Below are 11,700 nucleotides of genomic sequence, written 5' to 3' on the forward strand. Positions count from 1 at the left end.
TATGAGGTTCTACTGAGTTTTATGAGGTTCTACTGGGTTCTATGATGTTCTTCTGGGTTCTATGAGGTCCTGCTGGGTTCCATGAGGTTCTTCTGGGTTCTATGATGTTCTTCTGGGTTCTATGAGGTCCTGCTGGGTTCTATGATGTTCTTCTGGGTTCTATGAGGTTCTGCTGGGTTCTATGAGGTTCTGCTGGGTTCTAACCCCACTGCTCTAGAACCGCCGGACGTGTCGGTTCCTCCTGTTTTCCTCCTGGTTTATTTCTGAAGGAGACGACTTTCACGTCAAACTTCCAGTGATCTTAACAACAGAACCATGAGCCCGGATGTTTGATCCAGTTCTAGACCTTCACGGGTTCTAGATGTAAACGTCAGTGACAGACTGCAGTCGTCAGCAGGTTTATACTTCCTGTTGATCAGTGATTGTCTGAAAACAGAATCAAAGGATTTCAGGTTTATATGGTTCAGTCCTTCAGCCCCCCCCCCCCACCATGGGGGGGTTGACTTGCTGTAGGAATCTCAGATAAAGCTTGATGGTGGACAGGCTCACTCAGACTGATGTCACCAGGCCCCCGCCCAGGCGGGGGCTCCCTGCCTGACCCGGTAACTGGGCCTTTTACCATGAATCCTTCAGGCTGAACGACATCATGCATCACCAGAACCACAAGAGGCCGGTACCGAGTCATCCTGGTCGGCCCAGTTCGCTGAGGTAGAATCGGAGAGGACAGAACCGGGGCTTGTGTGGGACGCTGAGCGGTACCAGACAGTTGGCCTTACCTGAACACAGTTTGGGTTCTGAACCCCTCAGATGGGTTTGGACTCCTCCACCTGGAGCTGCTGGAGGTGAGAGGGGTAAAGGGGATGCAGTCAGCTCCTCTCCTCTTGAGCTTCAGAACCAAAGAGAAGGTCCCGATCCGAACCGCTGAGTTTCCTCTGCGGCTGTCCCTCAGAGATCAGAACTCCGGTCCGAACATTCCTGCTGAGGATCTGGAGAAGCAAAGATGGACGGATGTTCAGATCGCAGGAGTCACTTTATTTACATTTGACATCAACCCCTCTCAGCAAAGGGGGCGTGGTCTTTTGACTGACAGCTTGATCTTCAGGACAGTTCTAGTAGGCGTTCTTCTATAACCTCGCCAGCAGAAGAACCATCTTAAGACCCTGTAAAGGTTCTGCTCCATATTTCCCCGCTCTGACCCGAGGATGTGATGAACTGGTTCCGTCAGCATGACCCCGGGTTGCAGACACCTGGTGGTCTGCAGGTGTGAAGGTGAGATACTGGGAAGAGCTGAGCTCTCTGATAGAATACCTGGAAGTCTGGAGTTCTTATCGGGTCTTGCCGGGTCTAAAGGCCAGCAGGAAACCCGACGGCGTCTGGGAAAGTTCCAGGAGAGTGCAGGAGTCCCTCTGCAGCCTGGAGGGGGCGCTGCTGCAGCATCACCTGCTCCTTTCATCCTGAACCATGAAGGAGGTTCCACCCTGACCTCAGCGGACCGTGGAGCCTCCTCAGCTATTTATAGAGCTTGGCTGCGGCGGCGGTGTGTCAGGCAGACTATTGACCGCTCGCCAGAGAAACAAACACAGAGGCGATGAGGTCATCCCGTCAATCATTCACTGTGGTTTCACAGGCCGGCGGCTGGAGGCGCTTCGTCACCTCCGTCTGATAACCTCCACTCTTATCGGAGCGCACACACGCCGAGCGTCTGAGCACGGTCCACGCTGTGATAAGACCCGGCCGGCGGTTCTGGTGAGTCTGCCGCCTCACAGGGACAATCAGAACCTCTACAGTTTGGACCCACCAGGTTCTGGGGGGGGCAGGAGGTCAGAGCAGAGACTGGAGAACCGGACCGACATGACCCACTTTCTGCTGCTCCGTCTTTGATTCTTCTGGTACCGATTTTCAATCTTCCTGTCCTGCAGCGTTTGTGAAAACAACAGAAAAAAGTCAAAGCCAAAATATCAGAAAGAAACCGGTTTAGGATCCTTCAGAACACGTGCTAAAGTCAAGGCCCGGGGGCCGGATCCGGCCCTCCAGGTAATTCTATCCGGCCCTCCAGATCAGTTTATTTTATTGTTATTAATGACCCGATGTTATCTTGTTCTCATTTCTAACTTGAATAATTTAGACAAAATATATTTTTATGGAGAGTAAAACATTGAAAGTTATTTAAGGTTTAAGTTGATTTATTCTGGAATAATATTCCTGCATTTTAATTATTCATAATTATGGCAAAAAGTTACAGTTTTTAAATTTTAAGAATTGTCATTCTGTTAGCTTTATAGACTATTTTGACATTTTTAGGCTATATGGAGTTTAGCTAATATTTCAGCTACACGCTAGCTGTTTTGGCTAATTTTGGCTTTTTTTTCCGTTTTTTAGGCTATTCTGAAGTTTAGCTATTTTTTTCAGCGCAATGCTAGCTTTTATTTTATTTTTTGGGGCTAATTTGGCATTTAGTAGTTACGTTTAGTTAGCTATGACCTTCAGCTTTTTCAGCTATCAGCACTAGCACCATCTGCTCATTTTCTGAACAGGACACAAACAGAATTACTGTGACTTGAGGCTACTCCTCAGTCAAACCTTCAGTTGAAACACAGACGAGGGGCGGGAACTGAAGCCGACTGAAGAGCGGCTCTGATTGGAGGAACCAGAGAAAAGTTGGAAAAACAAACTTTTCATACTAACTTTATGATTCTTTTTGCAGCTTCAACAGAAGTCAGAAAGAAGAACTTCTGTTTACCAAAGACAGATGAATGCAGGAGATCAAACGGATAAACAAACAACAACAGTCTGCGACACCCCCCACAGAAAACAGTTCACCATGATGGTTGACGTCAGCCATCGGTCTGAGTTAACGTTTCTATGGTAACCACTCTCACCAGTCAGGAGGGAGCTTGTTGGAAGGCCACGCCCCCTTCCACTTAAATAACTTTCCGATCCAGACAAGCTCCTTCATACCTTCATGTTCTGCAAGCTGGACTTTTCAAAAAGAGTTTGGACCAGAACCAGAAGAACCAGAACCACACCGCTGCTGTTCTCCGAGCCTTCAGGGAGACCCAGACGGGTTCAGGAGTCCAGGAAACTGGTAGAACTCAGAACCAGAACCAGGCCGGAGCAGCTCATCTGGGTTCGATCTCCATTCCTCCGGCGAGCTGAGAGTTTCTTGACCTGAACGGCGGCTCCAGGGTCACCGATCCTCCGGTTTGGTTTTTACCTGATGTGGTCTGAGGTTTCAGGTCTCTGGAAGCTCCTCCTCTCCACAGAAACGTCAGCTCATCACATTTACCGGAAGGCTAGAATCTAGTTTTAGCTCACCTTTCATAGCCTTGTGGGCGTGGCCAGCTTCGTTTGAACTTCATTTCAACAACATTGTGTATATGTGGTTGTTACCTGTCTTCAGGTAACGGTGATGATGACATCAGAGGTCACATGACAGAAACAGGAAACACTTTGACTTTTACACGCACGTTTAATTTACCACATGTATGTGCTGATAGAAAAAAAGCTGAGTGACAAATCGCTGCTCGGCAACATTCGGACCGACACGAGACGACGAGCAGAACCGAGAGGACCCGAATCCAACCCCCCCACAAAGCATGCAAACACTTCCTGTTCAGACCATGCTGCTGCTGGAATGAAGAGTAAAAAAGAGGGATAAAAAAGTGAAAAAGGCTCAGCGGGCCTGAAACCGGGCCTGGTTCCGGCGATCCGGGCCCGTCCACTGAGGTGTGCTGTTCAGACGTGCCCGAGCTCAGACAGAACCACACCTGTGGAGAGGGGTGATCCCGGCAAACACTCCACGCCCCTGAAAGCTCCGCTGATTACAGTGTGCGAGCGGCCCGCCGAGCCCCGCCCCCTTTGCTCAGGCCGCGTCAGCAGACCGCTAACGAGCCGGGCCGGGCTAAAGGAGGATTTAACAAAGCTGAGGAGTCTGGTTCCGCCCGTCTGCTCTCCAGAGGAGCGGAGGAGTCCTTTAATCGTAAACATGTAGTGAAGTTCTGCAGAGACTCTTATTTTGAAGGGATATCATAAAAACAAGACTTCCTGTGAGTGGCGCCTCAGTCTTCGGTCTCACCTGGCTAGTCTGACAAAAGTCCCAGGTGAGGGGGAGGGTGGGGTGGTAGACGAGGCTTTTTCCTGAAGTCCCTGAAGCTCCGCCTCTCATTGGCCGTTGGCAGAAGTGCTGTTGGGGGCGGGGCTGGAGCCACCGGCGCCGGCGGGCGGCTGCACGTTGTCGGCCAGGTTGTGGGCGTGCTCCAGGAAGAGGTCTTTGAGCACGCTCAGCTCCTTGCTGAGCAGCTTGATCTTGGCCTCCAGCCGCTCGTTCTCCTCCTTCAGCTCGTTGACGCGCTGCTGCGTGTCCAGCGCCTTCTGCTTGCTGCGCATGCGGCTCTTCTTCACCGCCAGGTTGTTGCGCTCGCGCCGCTGCCGGTACTCCTCGCTGTCTTTGTCTGCTGGGGGCTTCTTCATCTTGCTCGGGGGGAGGGCCTTGCCGCCCGCGCTGGTTGGGTGGGCCGGGATGAGCTGTGGGACCTGCTGCAGTCCGGCGACGGCGGCCGGCAGGGCGGAGGAGGCGTGGCTCTGGCTCTGGATGACGCTCACGCCGTTGTGGTCAGCTGTGGTGTGTTTCGGCTGTGACGGCCGGCTCATTTGGATCCTACGGCAGCTGCTGAGTGGATCTCCTCAGGTGGAGAGACCTGTCTGGGGGCGGAGCTTGGCGGTCCAGCTGCGGCGAGCCTGAGGAACAGAGAAGTTCAGAATCTGAGGACGGGCAGAAGAGAACTCACACAAGTCCAGTTACCGTCTTGACTCACAAACTCACGTTTAACTACAAAAATGTATTAACTCTTCCCTATAACGGCTCCGCCCTCTCAAGCTGTTGCTATGACAACCGGTCGGTGTGATCCAAAGACCAGCAGTCCGACTATAATCTATAGCAGTCATGCTAACAACAGAACCAACCTCCTTTGATGAGGGGGAGGGGCACATGAAAGCCAAACTTGAGTCTCGAAGTTTTTAGAAACTTTTAACCAAAAAAACTAAACAGCTGTGACTTTGTGGGCGTGGCTAAGCTAATTCTAAAGATTTGAGGCTCAGATTTGGCCATAAATGAGTGTGATCCGATCAGATGTGTTGCCATGGAAACAGACGTTGTGTGTAAAAAATGAGAAACTTCTTTGAGTTGTCAGAATACACTTTACTCTTAAAAAAAGGTTCTCATAGGGCAAAAGACTCCACCCACATTTAGGGCGCCACCTGTGGTCAGGGTGTGACATTACACCTGAGGCCTGCAGAGGTGCTGCGTAAAGAAAACAGAAGGAAAGTTTCCCTCCGTTTGGAGCTAGCATGTTTTTAATCCTGCAACGGTGGAAATGAAAGAACCAGGAAACGTTCGCTAACGTTCGCTAGCATCACACGTTAGCCAACGTTAGCCAACGTTAGCGAACGCTGGGCCGTCCAGCCTCTGCAGAACAGCGTGTTCAATCAAAGCCGATGTTCTACGCTTGTAAACTGTTTGGAAAGAACATGCACTAGATAGAACATGTGTGGCGTCCCCAGCTGGTCATGACATGAACTGCTGCATTAGGTCGGTTCCTGATGGTTCTGTTGGTTCTGGAGGAGTGAAAACTGGACTTTGAACATCTTCATGGTATTTCTAGACTTCCCAGTATTTTCAGTAGGATGTGACTTTTTAAAAAGTTCCTCCTGACACTTTTTGGTGAATTTGTTGTGCATTGATGAACAATGACACCCCCACCCCGTATCTCCTTTATTCACGTCCCTCTGTGGTCTGTTAAAGTGGTCCGGCCTCAGAGGATCTGGAAACCCCTCGGGGACTGTGTGAACACGGATGCTGAACTTTTTACATCTGAAGCTGACGGGTGACAAGAGCTTTGTGGGTTAAATAACAATTTCAAAGTTTAAAAAGGGACATCTTTTGTTTATGAGCAAATAGTTTTCTTTCAAAATCCAGAAATGTGACAATTTTACAAAATAAAAGACTCCGGTGTTTGGACCAAACTAGAGAACTCTGCAAGTGAACTCTGGTGCGGTTCACTTCAGTGTGAATGCAAAGTCACTTTCAGAGGACGAGAACCAAAGGGAGAATTTCAGACCCAGATTTCTTCTGGCTAAAGTCCTTAGTAAGTCGGCACAAGAAACAAGACCTTTTTTCTACGCAATACATGAATCAAAATCAATTACATTTATTGATCACTCATAAAAATTGATTTCCTGGGAACATTCCCCCAGCTGAAGATAATGAATATGAAGGAGGACCAAATAATTGATTGAAAAACGCTGTCAAAAATATTAAACCACCTACAGAACTTCAGCCCCCAAAGTAAGCTAACCTACAGTGAGTTAGGGAAAACGGAATAAGAGGGACGCAGGTTATAAACACCACAATAAAATAAACATATCCGGAATTAACTTAGCAAATGTTTTCTTGAGAATTACAAACACTAAAAGAAAATAAAAGACTTAAAAATATTGAGTACTGTTGTAAAGATACAGGTTGTAACTGAACTTTAATCACTTAAACTGATGCTGAGATGATGAGAAGAAAATCAAGACTAATCACTGTTATTGTTAGTTAAATGCACAAAATAAAATCTTTACTTTTTCTCAATTGTTTTTAACTGTATATTATTTTAGGTTTTACTTTTATTTTTACGTTTTTGTGAAACACTTTGAAGTAAAACTATGTCAAACAAACAAACCAAACGTTTCTAAGCATTTTCAATCATTAATCAATAATCCATGTTTGCTTTCATCACATCCCTTTGCCCCGCCCCCGAAGTGACGTACAGAGCAAAATTCAGAGCCGCCTCTCTCATTGGACGATCGCTGCGGTTTTAATCCAGCGCCTCGCTCTGATTGGCTGCCGCGTTGCTATGCAGCGGGTCAGCTGTGCGCAGCGAGAGCGCTCCGGGTGAGGAGCCAGGCTGGTTGCCTGCTATTGCATCATCATCAGCGGGCGTCTTTGTGCCGGCTGAGGGGAACTCCGGAGTCATGCGGGGCTCAGCAAAACCCACTTCAGGACACTTTGTTTAGCTTCCACAACAACCGTGACACGACCGACACGTCAGCCTGACCCGAACGCTGGCGCTCCGGTCCGACACTTGACCACTTCCGGCACTTTCTAACAACTTTTAGTGTAACCGAATCCACCGGCAGACGCCTCCGAACCGCCGGAACCGCGTTTGTCTTCCCCGAACCGTCACAATAAAATACTTCTACACCGCCTTTCCGTTTGGAATCGTTCTGTTCATAGCCTGTTAGCTTCCCAGGCTAACTAGCGTTAGCCTGGCCGCTAGCTCGCCGCTCCGCCGCCGAAAAAGCCCGAACACCGATTACCTTCACTGGGCTTCGGTCGAGAACACCATCCGAGGAAACGCTGATGGTCGCGGGGTAAAGTTTGCGTTTATTCCGTCGCTCCGAGCTCTGACTGTTTTTGTTTGGAACATGGAGAGCAGCGGATTGCGAAATCTCTTACCATGTTCGGCAATGTCAGCCAACAGCCAATCGTAGGCGAGCCCTCCGCAGCGTACAGGGCTCTCGACCAATCACAGCCGGACATACGGCAGAATGACGCAATTCACCGCGTGATTGACATGCCCGCGAACCAATGGCTGACGGCCGTGCCGACGGTTTTGTTTATGTAACGTGAGGCTGCCAGGATGCGTTCAAACACGTACGACTTTACGGTAGACATCCTTCTTGTGAAACAGTGATGCGTTCAACGACCGTTTTGTTAAACACCTGGAGCAGTCCTCAGAACTGTTGGTAACCTTCCTGCAGCTACACCTGTGTACAGGTGAGCTCCTCCACCAGACCAGGAGCAACATATAACGTTTGAACAACATTAATAACATATTTGTACAGAAATTAAAGTCTTCACATTTTTATGTTTTTTTTTTAACCTTTTGTTGTTTCTTAAAGCATATTTAATTTAGTCTACAAAAGCCATTTATTATGGCGTTTTTAGACTATGGTCTCACTGTAGTTGGTGATGAATCTTACTAAATATTTTAGCAAACTTTATTTGGCTTATTGTACTAATAAATGTCTTAATAACACCCTATAAACACACCATTGAATGTGTTAATAAACTTGTTAAAGAATCTTACAATAAAGTGTTACCGAATAAATATTTTTAGAGATTTTGTGTCAGTTGGTAACTTCACCTCTGAGCCAATAGAAATGACATGTGGAGTGCCCCAAGGCTCCATCCTGGGACCACTTCTATTTAACATCTACATGCTCCCACTGGCCCAGGTTATAAAGAACAACAACATTAGTTACCATAGCTATGCAGATGACACACAGATATATATTAGACTGACACCAGGAGACCGAGGCCCTGTACAGGCTCTTGGTAAATGCATTGAGGACATTAATGACTGGATGTGTCACAACTTACTTCAATTAACAAAAACAAGAATATTTTTTCACTCTGCATACAGATCCTTTCACACATAATCATATCTCGGGCTGCCCCGTGCCACAGTGGTTAGTGATCTAGCTTCACTGGTCAATTCCCTTTGGGTTCCTTTGAATGTTTTCCCTGAGTGTACACTGGTTTTCTCTGAGCACTCTGGCTTCCTCCCACAGTCCAAAAACATACTTTATAGGTTACCAGTTACTCTAAAGTGTCCTTGGGTTTGCATGTGAGAGTGATTGTGTGTCCTGCAACAGACTGGTGACCTGTAAGGGATAGGCTCCAGCATCCCAGTGACCCTGAAAGGGATATAGCAAGTCAAGAAAATGGATGGACCATATACATTTTAATATATGAAAAGAAGATACAAGGACACATGAAAACAGACTGTGAACAGTCACATATAGATCTGTGTCATCAGCATATTGTAGAAGCTCCATGGTCAATACTCTGATCTGACCTGTAACCTCCAGACACATAGTCATCTCTGTCCTCATTGAACTCTTCTGCTTCTCTTTTTTTTCATTAGTTTTCATTCTCTGGTGCAAAAAACATGACATCTGTGAGTCATCTTTTTTAATCTTTTGCTTCATTTTTATCATTTAATCTGTTTTTCCTCTTCCTCACAAATGTTTTAAGTCTCCTTCGCCTAACCAGTATTTTCTCTTCAATGCTCTTAAGGTTTTCTATTTGTGTTGATCTTTCATGAACTTTTCTTATAACTTAGATTTTTTTCCCAGCTTTAGTTTTGAATAAACAGAGGTGGGTAGTTACATGTAGTAAAATAACGAGACATTGGAATTCTACTTCATAGTACTGTTTATTTTACTGAATATTTTAGGAGATAAATTGTTAGTTCCTTTAGTTTACATTCATTCATATCCATGTGCTCTGCGCTGAAACATCAGTAAAGTGGTTAAAACTTTATTCTTAAGTTTGTTTCAAAATCCAAATATTCAAAAATCCTTTTCAGAACAGAGTCGACTCAAATGTTAGAGCTCATGTTCGAAGATGGATGCACATCATGTCTGCATATGAACAGAGCAGTAATGTACGCTGAGGTTTGTGTCTTTACGATCACTGTCACAAACATATGAACTCAGTATCACAGACTGATCATCGCTCATGTCAGACTTCTTCCCAAACACACAGCAGGTACACATTGGACCAGGAAACAATGCTAAATGTACAGCGGTTCAGTATGGGTCAACAGGATGGATGCTACAGACAGACCCACCAGTCCGACCTCTCCTGGTAAACTAATGGTAAACGCTGTATACTTGTATAACACTTTACTGACTCCCTTTAAGGCCCAAAGTGTTTTACTGTCACACATGAACACACATTCACTCCACTGCCAAACACCTGCACCGACCTGTGACCACCACGACCAACGTGGGTTCAGTGTAGAGCTGGAGAAAAATGTGTCTCACGATATGGAATATTTTATATCACGATATACAACAATAAAATATATTTTCAGCTATTCACTGAAAAAATGTCATAGTTAACTTTTCGGACTATTTTAAGTAATAGATAACTGCATATTTATAATGTAGAAACAAACTTTCTAGTGCAGCAAAATGAGTCAAAGGAGAACAGATGTGGCTGATAGACAGCAGCCTTCACATTTGTTCCAAAAATCAAATTTAAACTGAATTTTAAAAAAGTACTTCTTATAAAAAACATTTTCTAAAGTGCAGAACCGTTTCATGTTTCTCAGCAGAAAAACACTTTGGCACAAAATTACATCAATTGTGTCAACTGTTGAAGAGTTATCAAAACAATATAAACACTGGAGCTAAAGATGTTAAAACTCATTTGTTTGTTTTTTAGAACTTAAGTCAGTGTGCGGAACTTCTGTCTCATTTTTTGAACGCATGAAGTTCTCGATAGTCTTACTTTGAAAACAGGAAGCTTCACCGACATTTTATTTTGAAGATGTGTTTACTTCTGGTGACAGTCGCGCAGCACATTCGGTTTTAAAATCCAACATTATTCTGTATACCAGAACAATAAATATTTTATGACACTCTGCTATATTTATAAAGATCATGAATCAGAGATCTTGACATCGCAAATTTTCAGACTGGAATTTTCGGGAGCAGATGGCGAGAATCCGAGTGCTCAGAGACTCGTTACAGCTCTGTTCCACAGCTGTTTATCTTGTATTTTTTAGAATCTCATATGTTCATTTTCATGAACTTTCCTTGAGTGTCAGATGGTTTGTTGTGTTAGCATCGGCGTGGGAATAGCCTATTAGCATAAGTTACATACTGTTGTCTTTTGCTCCGCCTCGGACGTCTTGAATCCAAAATGTAACCAAATCACAGACAGAGGAACAACTTCCAACTGTTCCGTCCATCGTTCTGTATCGTAAAGCATGTCGTAAAACCCGCGTGAGAATCAAAGAACATAAAGCAAATTTACATCGCAAAACCTCAAGACAGAATTTCTGTATGAAGAATCTCTTTTTACTTTGTCTTTATTTTCACTTTTATACACTTTTTGTGTCCACATGACGAGGCAACACCTGCGCAACCGTGTCGAGGTATTTAAATATATATTTGGCGTAATAACTGACCAAATTACCTTGGAAACGATATAAACGATAGAGGAGAAATGCCACAAGAGACACTTTTCTATCGCCCACACAACATCTCGTCACATCGCCCAGCACTAGTTCAGTGTCTTCCCCAAAGACACCTCAACACCTGGGGCGGACAGGTCGGGAACTGAACCTGTGTCCGTCCAATCAGAGGTGGACCGCTCTACCTCTGCACCATCGTCTCTCCTTCTGGACCAAAAAATCTCAGTGACTTCAGCGTTAAAATCCTCCTGCTCTTCTTTTAGTTTGAGAAGTCTCTGTTGGTCCGATATGGGTCATCCATCATTTATGACCTCATGTTGGATCTGAAGCTTTCAGACGTTCTTTATTGACATGCCGTTTGCAGAGCAAGCATAAAACATCATAACACTACTCAGACCCTCCAGGATTTCGCGGCAGATTTTTGTGATTGTTGCGGCCCAAAACACCTGATGTTACGGCGGCTTTTGTGAAAAGTTGCGACAAAAGTTGCAATGTTTTTTTGTTTTTTTTTTTACTATAAATTTATTTTAAAAGCACCTAAAAATGTTAATTATGAAATAAACTTCACATTCTCATGTTCCAACTAATGTAGCCACGAGGGGGCCCAAGCCAGGGTCTCATTGTGCCGGTCCCAAGCCCGGATAAATACAGAGGGTTGTGTCAGGAA

At 45.5% G+C, this 11,700-nt stretch overlaps 1 protein-coding gene and 1 long non-coding RNA gene across 3 annotated transcripts; one reads left to right on the forward strand and one right to left on the reverse strand.

Moving 5' to 3' along the window:
• Positions 1–1,919: 1,919 nt before the first annotated feature.
• Positions 1,920–3,670, forward strand: LOC118598629. The gene is made up of 2 exons (XR_004947685.1): positions 1,920–2,034; positions 2,705–3,670. It is a non-coding gene; the product is annotated as an uncharacterized LOC118598629 (long non-coding RNA).
• On the reverse strand, positions 3,450–7,654 carry cebpg (CCAAT enhancer binding protein gamma). Of its 2 annotated transcripts, none has more exons than XM_024295832.2 (2): positions 7,499–7,654; positions 3,450–4,737 (listed from the first exon to the last, which is right to left on the reverse strand). In XM_024295832.2, exon 2 carries the CDS (start codon positions 4,648–4,650, stop codon positions 4,162–4,164), a length of 489 nt encoding a protein of 162 aa, XP_024151600.1. In that variant the 5' UTR covers positions 4,651–4,737; positions 7,499–7,654; the 3' UTR covers positions 3,450–4,161. The 2 variants fall into 2 exon arrangements, with proteins under 2 accessions (XP_024151600.1, XP_024151599.1); XM_024295831.1 differs by having other exon boundaries at positions 7,360–7,520.
• Between the last annotated feature and the right edge of the window lie 4,046 nt (positions 7,655–11,700).

This window comes from Oryzias melastigma, linkage group LG3, assembly GCF_002922805.2.
Source record: "Oryzias melastigma strain HK-1 linkage group LG3, ASM292280v2, whole genome shotgun sequence".
In the NCBI taxonomy this organism is placed as follows: Eukaryota; Metazoa; Chordata; class Actinopteri; order Beloniformes; family Adrianichthyidae; genus Oryzias; species Oryzias melastigma.